The following is a 23,491-nucleotide window of genomic DNA, read 5'->3' as shown; positions in this document are numbered from 1 at the left end:
AGTTTGTCAAATTATTCTCATGACATAAGCTATTTAGCTAACTGAGGTCAAGGTCAAAGGCTAAATTAAGTAACTCAATCTCTCAGTTAAACCATGCAAACAATTTACACAATTTCCACCATAATGACTTTTTTCCATTTTCTGTAAAATGGATAAACCAAAAGCCATTATAGGGAGAATAAAAACGTATTTTCTGTATTTTGTATGCCATCCATGAAATATTTTCTACCATCCATGAAATATTTTCTGTCATTCATAAAGTCTTTTCTGTCATTCATGAGGTCTTTTCTGTCATTCATGAGGTCTTTTCTGTCATTCATACTGTATCTGCACCGCCACATGCCTCTGGCTCCAACATCTTTGTCATAACTCACAGCGGACGCCTAATTTGAACTGACATCATCGGGCTAATTTGATTCTTCATTTGAATGTAGCTCCATGCTAGTTTACCTAATGATGGCATGAGCTCACGAGCCCTGCCAGTATGTAAACAATGAGGCGCTTCTCCTGCCAGGCCGACAGACTGGCATAGAGGACATTCCCTATGACCGTGCTAGGAATGACGGCCACAGAACCCTGCCACCGATTGGCTCAGTAACGAGGGCAGAAATACGTCACGCAGCAGCAACGGTAGAAACGGTTACCGGCTGGGTCATTTGTCTAATCTGAACGGATTTCAGATAAATATGATGGTGAAATGAGCTTGTCTGGCCCTATTCAGTGTGAATGATGTGCTACTCTGTGAACTAATGTTTGTAGAGGGGTCAGGAATCCTGAGAGAAAGAGCGTGACCCTGACACCCCCACACTAAGCCCTTTGCTGCAGACTGTTTGGACAATAGGGATCCCCTAATCGACCCATCACCACCCCGGGGACCTTTAGCCAATCCCAGTCAACGCTCAGCGCATCTCCCTCCCACTGAATAAGCACCTGGGGAGACGTGAGAGGGTGTGAGACGGCGCTCCGGCCGGCCTCCCACCCGCAGGGCTGACGGAACGGCCTCCTCATTAGATTACTATACTTCAAGTCACCGCTCCATCAGTGGTAATCCTCAAAAGCTCCATAATCCGCAGATCTCCATCGGTACATCGGGGCCGTGGCGGGGGCAGGGGGTCGACCGGGGGGGCGGTGTGTGTGTGTGTGTGTGTGTGTGTAGGGGGAGGGGGGGCTTCCGGAGCTCCGTACCTGCTGGTGCAGCAGCCTCATGTCGGCCGCCTCGCGCTGGTCCTCCTGGCGCAGGCGGTGCAGCTCCTCGCGGGCCTGGGTCACGTGGCCGTGCTCCCGCACCAGCTGCATGTTGTCCTGCCGCAGCGCCTCCAGCTCCTCCTTCAGCTGGGCCTGCTCGCTCGCCAGACGCCCGTGCAGCGTGCTGCGGACACCCCGCCGCCGGAGAGAGGCAGACCGTCTGAGGCGCATTCAAAATTCCGGCGAACGAGGCGCGAACGTTTTTTTTGGGTGTTCGCCGCAAACGTTTGCAAACATAAGCGAACATGGGCGCTGGACTGAGGGATGTGTGAATTGTATGAATGAATGAATGAATGAATGAATGAATGAATGAATGAATTCTGAAGGTCCGTTCACTTGCAACTAGGGTTGCAAAACTCCAGGAATATTCACAAACTTTGGGAATTTATGGGAATTAACGGGAATAAACTAGAAATGTATGGCAATTAACGGGAATAAATTCAGTTTTTCTGCATTCCATTTTCCTGTTAATTCCCATAAATGCTGTAAATTCCCATGGGGAGTTTGTGAACATTAGAAAATCAGAAAAATAGAAGATCCACACACTGTAGCTCCTCTGCATGTATGCATGTCTGAAGAAGAGCAGTGGCTCGAAACGTCACCAGAATACATTTATGAGAAAGGAGCTACAGTGTGTGGATCTTCTATTTTGCTGATATCCTACTTGTCTTTTGGATCCAGCACCTGCCTGAAAAGGTTTGAGTTGCGTGCCCGACTTTTTATCTTATATGAGTTTGTGAATATTCCCAGAATTTTGCAACCATACTTGCAAATAGCATCAAGTTAGGTTGCAGCACACTATGTACTAGCGGGACAAAAATATGATCTTTCAGAAAATCATGGTTGATCACAGAAGCGTGTCTCTGTGAGTACAAGCGCTCCCATCGCCATGTCTGTTAATGTTCAATGGAAACAATTTGGAATGTTCTGAAAAAGCTATTCAAATTTAACCACTCAAAAAAAACACATTCGCCACAGACGTTCGCACACCCGTAGCCTCTGCCATGTTATACAGGTCTACTGAAGAGCACTACTACTGATACAGTACACTGTCATCACAGGGACATGCCAGGGTTTTTTCAGGATTTAAGAGGAGTGCCTATAAGACAGACCATGCTTTTTGATCCTAATGCAGGACCTGTTAGCCCACAGACGTAATAAAGAAAGACATTTTGTGTTGTGCAAACATGGATCTGGAGGGAGCGGCTTAAGCACAGCTGTAATCCTTCATGTGTCTGTTTGCTCTGCAGCCAGCTGTTGGTTCTGGCCCGCTATAGAGACACTGTGCCATCCTTAGACCAGACTAATGGACCGAGCCTTGGTGGGCGTGGCCAGTACTTCAGATCAGGTGGTTGTTGCTCGGTGGAACGAGCTGCGCAGACGGTGTTGTGCTGAAAAACTGCCTGCCGAAAAATGACTGCACCCCCCTTCCTCAGGATAGCAAAGTCTGACATTGAACCAATTTGCTATACTTGCACTTGATGACCTTTATTCTATGTCCTGAAAAGTTTGTCATCGTGACCCTTCACAATCCTGAATTGGAGGGGGGGGGCTTATTTTGGCAGGGGCTTGCCGAAATATGACTGCCACCCACCAAATCATGACTGTGTTCTGTCAGAGTGGAATAATTATACACTATATAAAACAATAAAAAAATTATTCTTAGTGAGATGCTATATTATCATCAGGGCCGCAGGTTTAATGTACAGTGAATATCATATTCGAGTCACAGGCACACAATCAAAATATACAGTAGCAAGTTAGCAATTACCAGCTGACACTTGAGAGAATAATATCACTTGACTCTTAAATGTATTCATGTTTGTATCCTCAATAATAATATAGCCTACATTTAAGGCAGATTCAGCGATATTTTCGGCAGGCAGACGTTTTTCGACACAACACCGGAATGTCTGCGCAGCTCGTTCCACCGAGCAACAAACGCCTGATCTGAAGTACTGTAAGGATGGCACAGACGCCAGGGCAGGGCACGCCCACGGGACAGGACACACACCAAGATCACGGTGCCTGCCTCCACTCCTTGGACTGACTGTATTGTTTCTTATTGCCCGAAAGCCTCACTTTGATGTAGCCAAACGTATGGTAAGAATTAACATTAAAATGACTGCGCGGGCTTTAGCCGGGCAGCTTTTGGAACGGTACAAAGGCTTACTGCAGGGAATCAGTTCCCTGCCATCTGCCCATGTCTCCGGGGAGAGGGAGGAGTCTGGGTTAAAACACCCCGCGGCCGGAGCGAGAGCGTGCGACGCAAATGGACCGGCGGCTGAAATATTGATGAGCCGGCGGTTACAGGCGCCACTTACTGGTAGAAGTCGGCTTTCTTCACGGCCTCCTCGCACCTCTTCAGCGTGCCGCTGTGCTGGTTCTGCAGAGACTGCAGGTCGGCCATGGCCTTCATGCACTGCAGCTTCAGGCGCTCGTAGTCGTGACCTGTTTTGGAATTGGGCCTGCTCCGCACGCAGCAGCAGGCCGCCCCGGAGACAAAGAGAATGATGGCGTCAAAATCTAGACGCCATAAACACAGAAGCATGGCCGAAATGACGAAGAGAATACTGTGGTTGTACTCATGGGGATAGCGCGGAAGATTCGAGCGTGATTAAAGCATCAGCCAGCCTCTTGTTTTACACAGTTACCTGTCTGACTATTTTACTACACAGAGCTCCTAGCTGCTGGAGTTACTTTTAACAAGGTGTGACAATTTCAGTAAAGGACACTCCCTCCCTGTTGGTCTAGCCCAGTCCGGTTCGGTGACTAACGTCTGCATCCTGATCTTGTAAGTTCACATTCAGTTTCTCTCCGCAGATCAGTTTGGACTTCCCCCTATCTCGAATGATTATTACTTGATTATTATTATTAGTCGGTTACGTTGTGACCCGGGCCAATTAGGGACTGTGTTCTGACTGCTGTCTCCCAAATACAGGCCATTGGCAAAACAGTAGGTAAATGGCATCTCCCGAAGTTACTAACGGTAATGCTAATAGAATAAACACAACCATATGTGCAGTTATTGCAGAAATAGACTCAATAACAACAATTATACAAGAACAAGAGTATGCACTAGCGGCGTTTCTCAGAGGAAAAGACGTTTTCACCTGACTGGATTTCAAAAGTTTAGTTTTGTTCCACTGATTGGCTGAAATTGTCAAGGCAAGTACTCCCGCCCACAATAACCGTTGGGAGATTGGGGGAGTTCCACACTGATCTGCAGAGAGAAGCTGAATGTGAACTCGGAAGATCGGGATGGTCTCACGAGGCTAGACTGAACGCTGTATGATCACAGTTGGGGGGGGGGGGTACCAGTAACGGTGTACCTGCAGTCGTCGAAGGTGGTTCCGGGCGAGGAGAGGGCCAGGCGTTTCCTCAGCTCGTCCCTCTCGCGGGTCACCTGCCTCAGCTGGAACAGCACCGCCTCCATCTTCTCGCTCGCTTGGCGTCCCTCCGTGGCGGGTGGCGGGGATGAGGCTTGGGAGGGCGACCCTGCGGGCGTCAGCACGTCATTGGTGGGCCAGGCTCCCCGGCAGACATACGGACACATATCTCAGCAGGACTACTGGTACCTTACCTTTACAACTTCAATATTTTCATTTTAGTATATTTATTGTACGCTGCTCGTATGCTTGTACCGCAATGCAGGGTCACTTGACTTTGTATCAATGTGACTCACCGTTAAAATAAAGGAACGGCAACATAGCAGGGGAACTCTCAGTGCAATTTTAACACACTGCACTTTTTATACTTCACTGCATAACCAAAACCTAGCATGGCGTCTGGAGTTTCTCCTCAGAGCAACTAGCGAAGCCCCACACAAGAGTTACACCTCGAACAGAGGGGAGGCATCTAAAGGCAGAGATATCACTGATTGGATTTCTGGCTGTCGAGTACAGAAGCGTTGCAGCAATCCTTTTTTATTATTGAATGTGCAAGCTAAGACAGTGTGCAGGGGGCTTTTTTCATTTCATGACTTGCATTTCTCTCCTACGCGACTGTCCACAAAACAACTCAGGTGGGCTCTTCACTAAGGTAAAGGTCAAGTTAAAGGTCAAGTTGCCAGTGTAGTCGCTGGTGGAATGTGTCCTCTGCATGACCCATCCAAGCTAGAGGCAGTGGGCAGCCTCACCAGCTGCAAAGCCCGGGGAGCAGTTTGGGGTTCGGCGTCTTGCTCAAGCACACTTCCACAGTTGTAATGATTGAGTTGGAATCGAACCAGGGACCTTCCGATCCCCAGGCGGCTGCTCAGCCTCCTGAGCTACTGCCGCCAGTATATCTTGCTTCATATTTTTGCATTGATGACATAAATTTCCTCTTTAGGGAAATGATGCTGTTATCCCAGACTTCATTTTTAAGATGCCTGCCACTCTACTCTAGGTATTACGGGTGTTTTTAGGTGCCTGCCCTTGTATTATAGGCATTACGGGTGTTTTTACAGGGTTGCTCATTGTTTATATCAGGAAAAAATTACCCATAATAGCATATTCTCTTAAAGAAAAGTTTACTTTCCACTTCATTGTGAACCTTGGGATGCTGAATCTGATTTTTTCCACACACTCAAACCACTGCTTGTTCTATTGTTCTTATCAAAGGGCCCATGAATCATTGGGAGTAAAACACTGTAGCAGCAATGTTTTGTTTCTGGGCCACTGCACCGACTACTCCCCCCACAGACGACAACAGCCCGGCCCCGCTCCCCTCTAAGAAGCCCACACCAGCGGAGAAATCCCCCTCCCTCAGAGAACAGCTAAATAAAACCATTCTGGGAGGGCTGTTTCTCTAAACCCTTTCACATCTGTGTAATCGCTTGCATGTGCTCCTGAGTCTAAACAGGAACAGAAAAGAGACGGTGTAAATATCGAGCCAGCGGGCTGGACGGCACGCATCGCCTCAGCCTCCCAGACATCTCAGAGAGTCTGTTTTAAGTCCTTTCCAGGATATCATTCCCCAGGACGGGGTATTCTGACTTACCTAAGCTGCTGAGGGAACTGCTGCTTTCAGAGTCAGACGGCATCGTGGACAAGACGCTGTAGGTGGAACCTGGGAGAAACAAACACTCACGTCAGAGGCTACTTCTTTTTTTTTTTACCTTTATTTAACCAGGTTGGTCCCACTGAGACTGAAAGGAAGAAGAGAGACCCGGCCAAGATAAAACGCAGCACACATGCCGCTATCCATAGAATGTTATGATTAGGCCTGAAATAACTGTGGCATTGTACAGTACATCGATGATGTGTGTGACTGAGTGTCTACACACGCTGGAGTTTATGGGGTTTATTCACAGAGAGGAGAGCCCGTGGGGCTGACAGAAGAGTGGGGCTAATTATCCCAGGGACGGACAGCCCTATGAGGCAGGCTAAACAAGGCCTGCTGAACACAGGGCCCCACTGAGGCTCAGAGCAGCTCCTTTCATCTCCTCTGACACACTGCAGAACAATCCCCTCTGCACAGCCAATACCGGGACTTTCCCTCTGGCATTCACAAATGACAACCCCCCCCCCAAAAAAAACCCATAGGTAATGAGCTTACTGTATCTATAGGACCAGATCTCTAGGACATTAACTGCCTAATCCTGAGAGGAAAAACTCATATTGTGCAATCTTTTTTGTGCAAAAAAAATAAAATAATGCATTGACTTCTTCTGCCATTTGATCATTGAGTGAATCCCGATGCCCTTCCTCAGACCTCCAACCCTGGTGTCTAAAGCACTCCTGTGAGGATCCCACCAGCCCGTTATACCTGGGCAGGCTCCCGTGTCATCTCAAAGCGCCAAACATCCATAACCCCCGGCCCACAGAGTCTCGGCACATTCATTAAGGTCTAGCTTGGCTCCGGGTCGACCAGCTGATAGAACAGTTATGTCAGCAACTTCTGCCCCTGGTGCAAGGTCTACTACTCAAGTAAAAGAAGGAGTGTGACAAACGGTTCTATTTACCCACATCCCAGCACGCTAAATCAATCCCTCCCTGGCAGCGCTCCCGCCGGCCGAGGGAGACGGTGGTTTGATTAAAGCTGGAGGAGAGAGAGGGCCAGCTTACACGGCACGGCCCTCTCTTTCCCAGCAGAGGAGTGAAAGAAAGACTGATGTGCCCGAGGAGCCGTGGCGTCCCATGGATCAAGCGGCCTTTGTTCCCCCTAGCTTAGGTTTCCCATTGGTCTGTTTGGGCAGAGAGAGAGAGCATCACAATGGGCAAGGTTCACGGTGGAATCGCTCGCTCCCTTTTCTGCTTTCCTGGAAGTCATGTGACCCGGGCTCTGCTGCGGCCCGCTCCGGCGCGGCGCTCATGTGTGCGTCTCGCTTGGCTTGACGCGTTCGCGACAGCGGCGACATACGGTTTGTGCTCTTCCAGATCCGGTCGAAATGTAAAATGTCCAAATGACTGAGGTGACGACCATTCTCAAAGGTAAAACAATATATTTGTCTATTCTGCAATGCTAATTACAGTGCAATGACTTTGTTCTAATAACAAAGTAACCATAGACAGTATTAGGATATTGGAGCAAATGATTAAAAGGGTTCTATAGCAGGAAGCAGGGTTTAGGAAGAGACACTGTTCCTTCTCCCAACAGACACATACAAAAACTACAGAAAAGGAGCACTTAAACCCGCCCCCACACTAGGAGATGTTTCAAGTGAGGCAGAAAACAAGGATGTCATGCCATGAGAGAGACATCACACACAACCCTGTAATATTCTTCTGTCGTTCAGTTGTCCTCGGGAGACAAGGAGAACATTCTGCAGACAAAGGCTTACAGCTGGCGGGCCTGGAGCGAGGGTTATATAAAAGTATAGAGTGTCTCTAGTTATTAACAATAAGACCCGCGGGCTCCTCGACACCCCAAACAAATAAAGCTAACTGAATTTACATTATGGCAAAACAATAAGCTACTGTTTGGGGATGTCCAGCTCAAATGTACACATTTCTCTCACTCAAGGACTTCAGAACTCTTGGGGGGAGGGGGACAAATCTGCAGCTGCATTCCACCCAAGGAGTGATGGGTAAAAAAGCTTGGGCACTTCTTTCATTTCAGGGCACTTCATCTCGCCAGGGCCTGATCAGGGTCTATCTAGATCACACCCTCTGGGATGCAGGTTGACTTGAGTCTGTGGAGACAACAGGGTTCTGCTGACGCTGCACGTCGGCCGCCTGTAACCAGCCGCTGTTGTCCTGGGACGGGCAGGCAGGCCCTGCACACTGGTGGAACCAGTCCAGCCAGTAGTGAGCAGCATAGTGTAACACCAGCTCTGCCTATTGTGACCTGTGTGACTGGCGATTACCTGACAGTTACAGAACCACAACACTTCTGATTACCTGACAGTTACAGAACCACAACACTTCTGATTACCTGACTGTTACAGAACCACAACATTTCTGATTACCTGACAGTTACAGAACCACAACACTTCTGATTACCTGACTGTTACAGAACCACAACATTTCTGATTACCTGACAGTTACAGAACCACAACACTTCCGATTACCTGACAGTTACAGAACCACAACACTTCTGATTACCTGACTGTTACAGAACCAGAACACCTGACTGTTACAGAACCAGAACACTTCTGATTACCTGACAGTTACAGAACCACAACACTTCTGATTACCTGACAGTTACAGAACCACAACACTTCTGATTACCTGACAGTTACAGAACCACAACACTTCAGATTACCTGCTGTTACAGAACCAGAACACTTCTGATTACCTGACAGTTACAGAACCAGAACACTTCTGATTACCTGACTGTTACAGAACCAGAACACCTGACTGTTACAGAACCAGAACACTTCTGATTACCTGCTTTTACAGAACCAGAACACTTCTGATTACCTGACTGTTACAGAACCAGAACACTTCTGATTACCTGACAGTTACAGAACCACAACACTTCTGATTACCTGACAGTTACAGAACCACAACACTTCTGATTACCTGCTGTTACAGAACCAGAACACACCACTTCTGATTATCCCACTTCACTGGAAATGTATTATACTTATCTGAGTGTGTAGACAAATGTGTGATGCAAATATTGCTTTTGAAATGCAAAGAGAAGTGCTGAGTCAGGGCCATGAGCACAGTATTGCTGTACCAGATATGCTTTGCATTAGGCTATATAGGAAAGATTAACATTATCATGTTCATTAAAATTGTCCAAATGTTGTTGGAAAAAGTGTTTCTAAAAGAGTAGCAATAAAACGACACAATACAGACGAGAGACAGAAGTAATATTATATTTCTTGAAAACAAGGCTAACCAGTTTGATGAATGTATTCGCATCTTAAATCACAACTGCTGGAAACTTTCCACCAGCGTTGGGATCAGGCAGTGTGGGGAACTAACTTCCTGAGCCTCAGGAGAGAGGATGGGAAGAGACAACTTCATAAACACAAAAGAGAAAATTACACCCAATCAGTCTGAAGACAAGGAAACAGTAAATAAACCCCAAAAAAGATGAATGCTGGAGGCTGAGATTTGTACCACTGTGTCCACTTGGCCTTAAAACCACCATCTACAAAAGATTGGTCTTTGTTAAAAGCAACAAAACATTGCTTGAGCTGATAGCAATTATTAGTGTTTTGTGAGACACGCAGCAATATAAAACAAAGACAGTAGGCTGTCTGAGCACTTTGTCATCATAACTACATGTTTCTGTAGTGCCTTGTGGTGCCTAGCCCATTCCAGTACCATATCAGGTTGAATTGCACATTATTTTTGGACCTGCTTTGCACTGGAAAACTCATTCATCTGATATTTCTGACGGAGCAGAGCAATATGCTCTGACCTTACAGTGAATATTGCTCTGTAAGGTCGTGCTCTGTGACAATTTGCTCTTCATAGACACTGAAACATAGCAATTACACTTTTAGGACAAATCATGTATTTCACTTTGAGAGAAAAAAATCCTAGCAAGCTGAAGGATGCATTCCTTTAATGAAGCTCTGTTAGGGAATGAAATCAACTATACAGCAGGATCAAACTGAGGATATATCTGACTTACCTTTTCTCTGTAATACTGCATGCTCTAGTCTATTGGTTCCAGCGGAGCCTACAATGGAAGACCTATGCTCTCAGAAGAGGACACTACACAACTACCCTCACCACAGAGTGTACTATTTCCTTGACACTGTCAAGTATTTACCACATAGGGTTATTGATTGTATCGATTGTATCCCTTTCCACTGAAAGCATGGGTGCCTCGATTATCGCAAAATTGATCGTTCTGGCCATTTAATTCCATTAAATACTCTCCCAAACAGCTACCCAACTATGCTTTTAGTGAGAGAGAACAGGGGACAAACACAGCAGCTAGTGTGAGTGCAGAGGGGGCATTAAGTCACATGATGTCACAGCTCTCTCGGTATTATTTTTTTCCCAAAGGAAAGTCCTGTCCCTCGCGTAGCCATGCTGTCAACGTCTTCCCCCCTACTGTTAATGCAGAGAACCAACACAACTACACAGACCAGAGTTCCAGATGCTGCAGATTAAAACCTGGTCAGGCGGTTTGAGTTGTTAACATCTGCTAATTGTAGGCTATTCATCATTTCTGATAACAGTTATTTATGGGGCATGCTCCGTTACATAAACTATAAATAAATGCATTAGTACAATAATTATGTGTTTGCTGCTGAATGTATTTACAGTGGGCTACACTGCAAGCCAAATTATGTCTCACCAGATGAATGGTCCAATGGTCCAATGTTCAACAGAAGGGCAGAATTAAGGTGAGGGTGCGTATTTTCCAGGGCCGAGCAAAGGTCTTGGAAATGATCGCTGTCCTTACTTATCAGCATCTTCAAAAGAAGGTCGACTTTTTCGGAGTTGGACGTGCAGTTGTGGCCCAGTTCATAGTGCTCAGATTGACTGAGGGTACCAGATTTGGCCAACACATCCACAACTCTGTCTGCGTCCGTGATCGACTCCAGTAAGTTCTGGTAGCATTTGTCCAACAACTCTTTGTGCTTCGACTCCATCTCAACTCGCTTCGCACAAGACCCTCGTATCAGCTGACAACGTCAAGACCCGAAACAGTCCGGCTACAACTTCTAACGGATGGTCACTTGAAAGAGTTGAGCGTCCCCGAAATGTTCGTGCATAGCCAAGTTGAGTCGCTTTTCAGCCCAAATCGCAAGAGACACAAGTAGCCATATTTGTTGCCCAAGGCTGTTGACTGCACTAAGAAAGAGCGATACATTTTCCCAGAGCGCTCAGGGTCCGTGACTTCGCCGTTCTCGGGAACACATTGTGCTGAAAGCGGTCCCGGCTGCATTCGCTTAGAAAATAAGGTCTTCCGAACTGAAGTTGTTATTCCCACATGCTAGAAAGTACTCCAACTCTTGCAGAGCCTTGTCCGGGACCGACTCCGCCATGGCTCCGGAGCAGCAGCTGTAGCGCAGTCTGCCAATCACATTCTAATGCAATGGCCATGTAAGGTAAGAGTGGGCGGGGCCTTGCCCCAGACGCACCTGGCTGAGAGACTGAAACTTTTATTACAGCAGCGTCTGTATAGTTGCTGTACAATGTCTGTACTCTTTATAGCTTCTGTGTATTCCTAGACATATCTATATAGCCTGGATGTATGTATATATGTGTATTCCTAGACATACCTATCTATTTATAGCTTACAGTTGTATGTATGTACATATTATATTCTATAGGCTACTATACTATAGGCCCTACTCTACTCATGCTGTACGTATGGATAGTCCTTGTTCGTATTTGTGTATTTTTTTCCATTGCTGAAACGCCAAATTTCCCCAGGGGGATCATTAAAGTATCTATCTATATCTCTATCGTCTGTATAGAGTCTGTACTCTGTATAGTGTCTGTGCTCTGTATAGCGTCGGTATAGTGTCTGTATAACATATGTACAGCGTATGTATGTATGTATGTATGTATGTATGTATGTATGTATGTATGTATGTATGTATGTATGTATGTATGTATGTATGTATGTATGTAGGTCAAAGGACCTGAGCCTCCTAAGGAAGAACAGTCTGCTCTTTCCTTTTCTATAGAGGGCCTCAGTGTTGTCAGTCCAGTCCAGTTTGTTGTTCAGGTGCACTCTCAGGAACTTGTATGAGTCCAGCATCTCAATCCCCCCCCCTGGATGGTAATAGGGGTCGGGGGCCTCTTGTTCCTTCTGAAATCCACAACCAGCTCCTTGGTTTTAATGATGTTGAGTTGGAGTTGATTCTCCTCACACCATCTGACAAATCTCCTGACCACATCCCTGTACTCCTCCTCTTCGTCTTCACTGATGCAGCCCACGATAGAGGGGTTGGCATTTCTGGAGGTGGCACTCCCCAGAGTTTTATAGCGTCTGTATAGTGTCTGTATTGTTACTTGCATCCAATCCCAGGTTAGTTATGATTTCAAATCCCATACTATGTATATATATGTTTATCAGTGGATCTGTAGCTGAGGTGTGCCTGAGTGGGAGTGGCCTGGTACTGAGGTGCCATCTGAAAAGTCACGTCACCTGGTGACCCTGAGAGAGACGCAAGGTAGCGTCAGCGGAAGCAGCCACCATGGGTGTGCTGCTCAGACCCACGAGGATGCGGTTGTTTGGACCTCTTACTACAACGGAGAGGGTGCTGGAGCTGATTTCTGCCCTGAGATTGTAATATAGATCTTTCAGAACTGAGCTGCGTTTAACCCAACCTAAACAGACCGAGACGGGGCTGGCCCAAGACACGCTGAGCCGGTGGACTCCAAGGAAGACGGCTAAGGTGAGGGGCACCTCTCTTTCCGTTCTCACTGGTTGGGTTGGCCGGCTATAATAGGCTTTTATGTACAGTAATTGTGCTTCGTGTTGATGTAGGAGGTCAGTAGCTTGTCATCATACTCTAGACAAACTGAGGCGGTTCTATTGAAAGGTGGTAGATAGATAGAAGTAGATAGCCGGATAGAAGTAGATAGCCGGCAGGCCCTGCCTGTCACAGGGTGCGGTTTGAGTACAGTGTCTGTAGGCCTAACACTGGAGCTCAAATGAAGGCAATGACTCTCCAAAATGTAGTTTAAACATTTGACTTTTCTCACATAGCCTACATACTGTGCATAGCCTAAAACTGGTCTGCATTCAGAGATATAGCCTAAAGTGTTCATGTAATGTGATTATTGTAAATCACTTTGAATAAAAGCGTCTGGTAAATGACTGTAATGTAATGTAAAATGTACTGTAATATTTCAAAATAATGTATATTTTTATAATTTGATCAAAATATTAAAGTTCACATGATAGGCTACAGACTGAATTCTTATCTGTCCCCTGCCACATGTGTACTGTAAGCTGTCTTCTGCTCCACATAATCCCTCTCATAAGCAAGGAGGATTCTCACTGGAGGCAGAAGTCACATCTGCTGAGCTCGAGGTTCTTAGGGAACAAACATTGACTGAGACCAAAGAGGCAAAATATGAAGGACACTGAGAAATTCCTGAGGAGCAATCTGGAGATCATTCAGCAACAGTGATATTAATAGACAGCTTAAGATTCAACACAAATTGAATCTCAAGAAACCCCACTCAGAACCAACTGCTCGCTATATTGTGGTAGGAGAATGCAGCTGCAGCACTTAAAACAAGCCTGTTTTGCAGGACTGTTACGGTTAATTCTGCATCCTGTGCCCATACACTGTCCTACTCAGGTTTTAAACAGCTTTTACAATTCAACCGATTATGTAACCACTGAGTTATTACATCTTCCAACAGTGAAAATCCATGAGGCTCTCACTGAGCAAAACCTGATTGGAATGCTCTAGAATTATGTAAATTCCCTAACATTGTGTATAATACTGTACCAATGGATATTTCCCCATTAGTCTAGACATTTAGCTATAATTGAATCAAGACCACAGAGCAAGCAGATAATGCCTTGTGCTATTTATAAAGCATCTTTTTTGGGTTCTCTTCTCTATATGTAGTAGCCTCCATTTGAATAAATGTGTATATACACACACACACACACACTGACACACACACACACACACACACACACACACACACCAATGAGATATTACACACACACACACACACACACACACACACACACACACACACACACACACACATCCTGGGAAATCAAATAAATTGTTTGTTGTATCCAAACTGTAATCCATCATGCCTTTCTTTATCAGATTGTGCATACTATACATGATTACTCTAGTGAGCTTGCATTGGAGTCTGATATACAGTAGAGTTATTTCTGCCATCTCGTTATGAGTTATTCATCTAATCTTTAGTTTATAATTTTCTTATATGCATTCATGAAGGTCAAAGGGAGATTACATCCATGGCAACCAAATGTCACCCAGGCAGTCTGTCCATGTCAACTGCCTGGGAAAATTCCACTGTAATCAACCTGCATGAGTTCTCACTCAGTGTCCATTACTACACATTAATAACATATTATGGGATAGACTGAATCCCTGCAAACTGCAAAAAGTATGATGTGTCATTAGTCAGATGATCTAGCCCCCACCCTCTAGCAATCAGCTCAGGTTTTTAATTTCCCTTTTCTATGGCCGAGATACTGTATGGTGTAACACCGTCACCACCTGACCCCCAAGAGGATAACCATCATCCATTAACTGGAGAGTGACGGTCCCTGGAGGCCAGAGGAACCAAGCGGTACGCTGTCTGTGACCTTGACAGCTCCTGCCTGACACCAGCACCGGTCACACAAGAGGACATTATTGATCCACATGACTTCATGTGCACATGAGATTGACAGTTCCAACGGGTCACTGGGAAACAGCTCTGTAACCCCTCAGTGTATGTGTGTGAGTGTGTATGTGTGTGTGTTTTGTGTGTGTGTGTGTGTGTGTGTGTGTGTGTGTGTGTGTGTGTGGGGTGGTCAGTCTGTGTGTATGTGTCTGTGTTCAAGTTTCATATAGGCCATAGCCCCAAAGAAATGTATTGCTTCCACTGAATCCATGTGTTAATAATTAAGTGTCATTCTGTTCTGAAATGTAACAAGGAAGTGGTCTGTTTTTCCCTCTCTGGAAAAGAAAGAATGAACCACACGAGGTTTGGTTTCTCTTCGACCTATTGAGCACAGCAAAGTTGTCATGCTGATTAACAAAAACAGAGATCACCAATGACAATGTAATGTTGCCTCCGCTCTCATGCCAGTATCAGTGGTTTGGTTGTTGTGGTAGAAGACGTGTATATTGCGAGAATGATTTCAGCTGCAAGACAACTACAGTATGACATCGATCACATTCTCCCTGAAGCCAACTCAAAGCCAGAACAGTGGGGAGTCTTCGGGATATTGCTGGTGAATAAATGTTCTCTTGGAAAACTATTTTTAGCAGCCAACAAAGCTCCCTCTGAAGTGCCATTCCACCACTGTGTGGCAATGAACTGTGAAAGAAACGTAACATTTTCATAGAAGAGCATAGCACCCACAGGAGTCACGTAAAAAACAGATTATTTCCCCTTTCTGACAGAAGGTGAGGCTTCTGCCTCTGAAGAGGAACTTTCAGTTTGATTTGCTGAATGCATTAATAATCTAGGTCAAAGAAATGAACCTGCCTTTGAAATGCAAATAGCCATTATGTTCTAGCTCTCAATAGAGAAATGATTATCATGGTTCACACAGACATCCAGTCAGTCGAAATGTCTTTATTTGCATGAAGGTATTTGGATAGCGAATATTAGTAAATGACTAAGGCATCATCTTTGACCATTGTAATAATGAACAGTAATAAACACTATTAGTGCGACATTAGTACAATATTCATACTGTAATAAATCCAGTTAGCTTTTGAACATTCTCACTTCTCATCCTTGAGCAATTTCACTTTGTGTGAACTAAAGCGCTCTCTAGTGGCAAGGACATGCAAATAAAAATCCTTTGATAATATTGACAATAATTTACTGTTGCTTCAAGCCAAGGATTCCACAATCATTGACATCTGGACACTGAATGATCAACAAGTTGGAACAAGATAAAACTGATGTATGACAGGGTCACAAGCTGTGGGTTTTGGCTTTTCAGCATTCTGTAAAAGGCAACATTGTGTCTATAGTACAACAATGGATAGAAAATGTCATACGCAAAGGGAATTTATTTGAGAAGGGAATGAGACAAGGTAGGAATTGTCCTCTTAAGCCTTCATTCTAAAGCTAAAGCTACTTTGCATAGAATAGTCAGCCAGCTATGTTAACTTGACACAGATACTTCCCAGATACATATTCACTATTTGGCAGTAAGCTAATACATTGAAATGATACAGTCCTTTATACTAATATAAAATGATTGCCGTCTGAGAATATGATTAAAAACAAAATGCTGAAAACAGAACACCGCACTATCACAATCGTACAGCACTGACTGTCACATTCTCACTCTGCAAAAGTTAGTGGGGTGTGTGCATGTTGTTAGTATCGTGAAGTGCAGCGTTGACAGGTGTGGCTAGAATAACTACATGCATCACAGGCTGATATAGGGTACTGGCACCTTCATATAATCAGGTGGACCACTGGTAGTGGTATACGAGTGGTTTGTTCCTGTGGAATACTGCTCTAGTCACTGCCTCCACACAGCTTCAACAGCAGCTTCTTGTAGTCACCGGAGGTATCGCCCTGCCACACAGGAAATCACAACATCCAATCACCACAAACTCAAATTAACCAGTGAAACTAAACTGCTAAGGATACTGTAGCTACTGACGCATTACAGGAAATAAAAATTGTAACGAAGCAGATTATTGGTTCGAACGTTCTCCGGTTTAACTGGGCACAGAGGGATAGTTGGGGGTACTCACAGAGATGTGCGTGTACAGAGATTTGCCGTAGGTCTGCACGTACACCTGTCTGATGTCCAGCATGTCCTCCTCGGAACGGGACACCATGATACGGATCAGGGTTTTGTCCTTGGTCCCGGCCCCCTGGGACAACACAGTACACACAGGTTGAGTACTCAGCAGAATGATAGTCTATCTCATATTCTCACTGCAGAACACCAGAGAGAGAACATGCTATACCTGCAGAACACCATAGAGAACACAAGCTATACCTGCAGAACACCATAGAGAACATGCTATACCTGCATGGCTTTGTGGAGTCTCTCTGCAAAGTAGGCCGGAGTGTTCTTGATGCACTTCACTGGAAAACAAGAGACAGACTTCATAATTCACATTGATCTCAAATCAACATGATAGTCTGATGAACGGTGAAGAACTGGAACCCAGGAACACAGCTACAGTAAGTGGATGACATGAACTCACCGACAGCCACCATGCCAGTCTCCACATCGCCAGACATCTCCCTGCAGATGCTCTTCTCGATGTCCCGGCCACACATCTGCTGGTACTCATGGAAGACTGCCAGGAACAAGAGCCATGGGCGGGACCGTTAGAACCATAGAACAGGTAATCATCACAAAGGCTTATTGCTTAGACCTTAGGTCCAATCCAATTCAGTAAAAACAATAGCCCTTAGGAGAATAGCCCCTAAAGTCCAAAATAGTGAACTAATCTTTGAACCCATTCAGAACTAAGGAACACATATGAGCAAAGGGGAAAGAAGGGGTTGAGAACAGTGAAATGAAGCAGAAGTGCTATAAGGAACTACGATCATTTGAGGAACAATGAGCATTTTGATTTGCTAGTGTTGTGTTGAGATAGCTCACCTGCTCTCAGATGCGGCTTGCTGCGGGCACACAGGATGGCATTGAACTGAGACTCATCCGTCCCCACTTTGTTCTCTCCAGCCGCATACAGTTTCTATCACGCACAAAGACGACAAATGAACATCGCAAAGAACAAGGATAACTCTCCCGTTACAAGGAATGTAGATCAAATGACTTCACAGAGCCGGTCTTCACCTGAGCGTCCTGCTTGGCCAAGGAGACGTCCACGTTTTCCCTCTCGTCACGGTTTCCCTGGGAACAGGTCAAGTCAAATATATAATAATAATAATAATAATAATAGTCGTCTTCGTTTAAAAATATATTATAGAGGCGGCAAAAACCCTACACACTGGTACAAATTACATGTATTGTGCCACGAAAATCTAAACAGAGTTCAGAGACTTCAGCTTCCATTGTCAGGGAATCATTCTAGAACTTCCTGCAACAAACAGAGAAGTGGACAGACTGACAGACACATGTATATCTTGTGATGAAGGCAATAATAATTTCTTTACTACATCTTTTTAGCCTTCACTGTGGAAAAGAAAACTTAACGATGCTGGAGATGAGAAACGGTTTTAATATTAATAAACTATATTTAATACATATTTTCAGCATTAAATAAAGAATCAATCAATGAGGATTATGAAAGTGGGTGATAAGCAGATTGAACAACCCTTAAGGGGCGATCACACCTGGAAAAGACACTAGAAACGCGGATGCTTCAAAGACGCTTGAACGCTTGAAACGCCTGGGCCAAACGACGATGACGAAATGTCGCTTCTCGCGTGTGACGCTCAAAAAGTTGGAAAAAAACTTTTTTTTTTATTCAGCATCTACAAACGCGCGTCAAAACTGACGTGCCTGCAAGAAAAGACGCTTCAAAGACGCCCATCGAAAAAGAAGCCGGAACGCCAGTCAGACGCGCCGTATCATAGGAAATCAATGGTTTTACTAGCGTCTCTTTTCTAGCGTCTTTTCCAGGTGTGATCGCCCCCTTACCTGGCAGAGTGAGACCAGGAGCCTGCGGAAGTGTCCTGACGTATCGTTGCTGATGGCGTCCTCCAGGGTCTTCCCGTACTCTGAAACAAAAAGCATTCCAGCTCCTCACAAATGTTCATAGGACTTGCTTGCCACCCCCCCCCACCCCCCCTCCCATGACAGAAAAGGGACGGACACTTACCAGACTTGTAAATTTGATTGATCTCTTTGATTTCAGCATTGTTGCGGGATGACAGGATCTCAATCAGACAGGCTTCATCAGTTCCTGCACCCTAATAGAACAACAATCTGTAATTATATTATCAGTATATATATATGTATATATATATGTATGTATATATGTCTCTTACTATATTACTAAAAACTAGTAATGAGAAATCAACCACAACTTGCAAGACACAATTTTTATTCTACATTGAAACGTCAGAAAGAAAGAGTGCCGTTCTCCATTTCATGTCTAAGCTTGTAGCAACCTTCCTCTTTCTTTCTAATGTGGAAGATGAGTCACAGAAATGGTTGGAGGTGGGACTGAGGAGTAAGAAAGAACACATGACAGAAGATCCTCTTACTAACCTGGATGGCATCTCTCAGTTCACGTGCGGCAAACTGCACAGGCGTCAACAACATGGCCAGAACCAATTCCTCAAAGTGCCCAGTGAGCTCAGACTTCAAATCATGGAATAAATCCTTAACGAAACAAGCAAGAAATCAGAGAAACATCATTCAAGGTGTTAACTTCCACATTGTGCTCATCAGCAGCAGCAATGGTTCAGCAAAGCACACAGACACACGCTGGTGAATCTTACCTTGCCATACGTGGTTTTGTAGGCTGCTACCATTGGCACTCTTTGCTTCATGGTACGGCTTCCAAGCAGTTCAGTGATGGCTGCCTCATCAGTACCTGTAAAGAACAATGTACTTCTAGGAGGCTGCTCATCAGGAAAAGCACATCTACAGTATACGTCAATGTACTACATGTATATATGCCTAAACAATGTACTCTTAGAGATGTATACTTTTTTCTGACTGCATGCATACTTCTATTTACCATTAAATAGTAGGTAGGTTATTAGGTTCTTATTCGATTAAGAACAAAAATTCATACAAAACTCACTAACGAGTGAAACCGACATAAAGCAACACTGACCGAAACCCTTCATGGCCTTCCGGAGCACCTCGACGTCCCTCAGTGGATCAGCCCCAGGGTAGTCCTTGATTGAGCCCCGGTATCCCCTCTAATCGTCACAAGGAAAACCACAAATACAATTGCATGAAATTATTCATTGTGATCATTGTAATAATCTCACATTTTTAATCAATGTGACACTACAATGATGAAGCATTTTGGATATATATATACATATTTATATATATACTCACATTGACAGGAGGCCCCTGAGGAGGGGCCCCACCTCCATACCCGGGCATGGAGGGGCTGGGGGCCGGGCCACCTGGGTAGTTTGGTGTGGGTTGACCTGGGGCAGGGCCCCCCTGGTATCCCTGGGACATACCCTGCCCTGGCTGGGGGGGGGGGGGGGGCAGCCGTTAATAATAATGATTGGGGGGAAATAAACAGCCACTCACAGAACTAGTAGATAAGATTAGTGTGTTAATGCTTTATCCGTTACTAGTAATATGCTACAAGATAGTAAGTTATAGGTACCATTCCATAGCTCGGAGCAGGAGCTCCACCCCAGCCACCACCGCCTGGAGGAAATTGAACATCAGAATCATAATCTATGATAACAGAATCAGAAACATGATAGTAATTTCATTCAAAAAGGTTGAAAATGTAGGTAAAAAAAAAAGCTAATGGTCAAGTTCTGTGTCAAATTCAAAGACGAGGATTTGGGATGCAAAATGACAAAAAAGTAGACTTAGCCAGGTCTTGCAAACACAACACTACTCAGTAGTAACAGCCTTACCTGCGGGGGGCCCAGAGGGGTACCCTCCTGCCTGAGGGGGGAACCCTCCTGCTGGGGCTGGATAGCCACCGCCCTGGGCCGGGTAGCCCCCCGCTTGTGCTGGGTAGCCCCCAGCTTGTTGAGGATAACCCCCGGCTTGTTGAGGATAACCGCCTGCTTGGGGAGGATAGCCCCCAGCTTGGGGAGGATACCCCCCAGCTTGGGGAGGATATCCCCCGGCTTGTGGAGGGTAGCCCCCAGCTTGTGGAGGGTAGCCCCCAGCTTGAGGGGGATACGTCCCTTGTTGTGGTGGGTAGCCGCCCCCTTGCGGTGGGTAACCACCAGACTGAGGGGGGTATCCAGGATAGCTCATCTTCAGGACCTGGAAAAAAAACTGTGGAGGTCAACAGAGGACAAGAGATGGCTGTCCTGAATACTGGAGTTTGTTATGCAAGATAAACAGACTGAGTAACTCTCATGTTTGTTTTTTTGTTTTTGTTTTTTTAACCGTGTTAGCAGTTTCAGGCCTGCTATATGCATCTTCATCTTCAATTTGAACTATGATGAGACTGACAGCCTATTATTTCCCATGTTTCCACTTTCCATGCAAAGAATGATTGCATAAGCTCTTACTCATTGTTTGGCTCCAACATCACCCTCCCTTCTACGCTTCCTTCCTTTCCTGAACACACTGGGTCTTTTTTGCGTGTGACTTTGAAGTCCTAACTAACTGAACGAATTAAACTATTATGGCAATTTTCGCTAGCTGATTTTTTTTTCTGTTGATTAACAAAACAGTATCGTAGCCAAACCTAAGTGGGCCTTTTTCAAAGTGTGCGTTTGCTTTCTGAATTTGTCACCCAGCCAAGCCCAAGGACGAGGACGCAGCTCGCCCGTCCCGGGATTCACCATGGGATCTGCCCTAAACACAGTATCAGCAGCAGTGTCCGGTAGCTCCCTGAATAAACAGGCCTCTCCAAATATTCAGCAAATCAGACCCCACCCCATGGAGAAATACCAGCCTACGTAATAGCCTCTTTCCAGAGGTTCACTTTACACGATCTCGACATTATGGATACATGTATGCATGCGATTAACAGTCGACCAATCAGATCTAGGCTACAGCAGGGCTCTTCAGGTGTTTTTCGCTGGAATGGTTTTGCAACACTGCTCATTACATTGGTCTAAATCTGTTCGTGCACAGTGTAGCCTGCAGCACCAATAGCATCATGCCATGTTTGATTAGCCAGCAAGAGTATCGTCATTTCGAAGTGTCGCATAGGCCTACAATAGGTTATGTAGGCTAGACTATACGGAATACAAGGTCAAATGTGGAATTTCCCACTGAAGTTTAGACTGCTAGGAGTAGACTACCGCCGCCATCTCAGCTCAGAAACGTTCCTATCGCATCATCGATGGGCCGAGCAAATGAGCAGCTGTGGATTAGCCTACTTACAAACCGAAGAGAAAAATAAACTCGACATGTTTACACAACAACAAACCATATCTAAATATTTATGAGAATTGACTATGGAATGTTATTCTAATCTTGGTTAGGCTATATTCTAAAACCATTGGCCGTGTAAACAAAAAGTAGTATCTTACTGTGTTTCCGACGACCGATGGATGTTTCACAAGAGAGATTCAGGAAGAGACACGCAATTCCCCGTTCAGCCTAGTGGTTCTGCGTACGGCGAGGTGTGCGTTCGAATGAACTACTCGGGCGAGAGGTGTGCACTCGAATTAAGACTTTGCTCAGGGCGAGGTGGTGCGCTCGTAGCAGCTAACGATTAAAGTGTGATGGCCTGTCACGTGAAGGTGCAATTTGTTTGTTTGTTTTTCCCCTCAAAGAAGGGAAATGTAGAAGCTTACATCACAGGAAGATGAATGTATAAGGGGTGGGGCTACAGTTATTAAGCTCGTTTCTGAAGCTCTTGGCAGTTGGCACGCTGAGTGGCTGTAGTCTCCTTGAAATGATAGAATGATGACATTCGGAAAGTCTCTCATCTCATTCAGAAAGTAATTTACCTTAATAATAAGTCTTGTTGTGCGACTAAATATTGGTTCCTTCCATTTTTGGTTCACCATTCATATACAAGGGTGTTTATTCACAGTGAGCTTCTCTCTCAGGTGCTCCAATGGGCCTGCTGAGAGGTGGAAGAAGATGGAAAGCATGTAGCCTACTGTAGGGGACACTGGGGTAAGTCGAGCCACTTTTCATATTCAAGATCACTAGCCTACATGAAGGCAATTATAGTTTTTTTTGCTAACAAATATAATATTTATATATAGTTATAATATATCAGCATATATTTCACAATGTTGTGCATCCCTACAAACAATCAGAATCAGTTTGAACATAACAGTTTTGATATTATAGCATGTCCCCCAAAAAGTGGTCTCATGGCACAACTTACCCCGTGTATGGGGTAAATTGAGCATAGGAGTGGTGTAAGTTGAGCCATTTCCCTCCTTCCCTCCCTACTTCCTACCTGAATAACTGATGTATACAACACATTTAAAATATATATATTTTGGTCTTGGACAATCCTCATGAAACTTAGTAAATTCACTTTCATGAGTGAAAAATGTTTTTGACATAAATGTCTAACCACTTTACTCATGTGGCTCTTACCTTCACAGACTTCATGAAATGGTGCATCGTCGTCCGCTTATCCGGGGTCGGGTCG

At 45.1% G+C, this 23,491-nt stretch overlaps 2 protein-coding genes across 4 annotated transcripts in view; both read right to left on the bottom strand.

The window, feature by feature from the left end:
- Positions 1 to 11,619, bottom strand: part of LOC311324010 (disks large homolog 5-like) — a 37,166-nt gene extending 25,547 nt beyond the window's left edge. For all 3 annotated transcript variants that reach the window (XM_084456367.1, XM_084456368.1, XM_084456369.1), the window contains exons 1-5: positions 10,936 to 11,619; positions 6,226 to 6,294; positions 4,578 to 4,743; positions 3,570 to 3,713; positions 1,186 to 1,369 (exon numbers count right to left, since the gene is read on the bottom strand). In XM_084456367.1, the coding sequence (XP_084312493.1) occupies positions 1,186 to 1,369; positions 3,570 to 3,713; positions 4,578 to 4,743; positions 6,226 to 6,294; positions 10,936 to 11,233 (861 nt within the window). In that variant the 5' untranslated portion in view covers positions 11,234 to 11,619. The remainder of the gene's footprint in view (positions 1 to 1,185; positions 1,370 to 3,569; positions 3,714 to 4,577; positions 4,744 to 6,225; positions 6,295 to 10,935) is intronic.
- Positions 11,620 to 15,864: 4,245 nt separating this feature from the next.
- On the bottom strand, positions 15,865 to 22,623 carry anxa11b (annexin A11b). Its single transcript, XM_084456673.1, has 15 exons — positions 22,407 to 22,623; positions 20,823 to 21,183; positions 20,561 to 20,604; positions 20,278 to 20,418; positions 20,045 to 20,132; positions 19,704 to 19,798; positions 19,471 to 19,584; positions 19,079 to 19,169; positions 18,898 to 18,977; positions 18,091 to 18,147; positions 17,896 to 17,989; positions 17,492 to 17,587; positions 17,311 to 17,369; positions 17,030 to 17,152; positions 15,865 to 16,847 (listed from the first exon to the last, which is right to left on the bottom strand). The coding sequence occupies exons 2-15, from the start codon at positions 21,172 to 21,174 to the stop codon at positions 16,788 to 16,790; spliced, it is 1,494 nt and encodes a 497-aa protein (XP_084312799.1). The 5' UTR covers positions 21,175 to 21,183; positions 22,407 to 22,623; the 3' UTR covers positions 15,865 to 16,787.
- Positions 22,624 to 23,491: the final 868 nt, after the last annotated feature.

Source organism: Borostomias antarcticus (assembly GCF_949987555.1).
Source record: "Borostomias antarcticus genome assembly, chromosome: 22".
NCBI classification, from domain to species: Eukaryota; Metazoa; Chordata; class Actinopteri; order Stomiiformes; family Stomiidae; genus Borostomias; species Borostomias antarcticus.
Note: the sequence above shows the minus strand (reverse complement) of the source record. Positions and strands in the feature narration are given on the sequence as shown.

Coding starts and splice junctions, on each gene's coding strand:
- anxa11b (XM_084456673.1), bottom strand. CDS start 21,174: ATGAGCTATCCTGGATACCCCCCTCAGTCTGGTGGTTACCCACCGCAA. Junction 17,153..17,310: donor GACTCCACAAAGCCATGCAG/GTATAGCATGTT, acceptor GTGTTGTCCCAG/GGGGCCGGGACCAAGGACAA. Junction 16,848..17,029: donor CTCTGTACACGCACATCTCT/GTGAGTACCCCC, acceptor CCTGTGTGGCAG/GGCGATACCTCCGGTGACTA.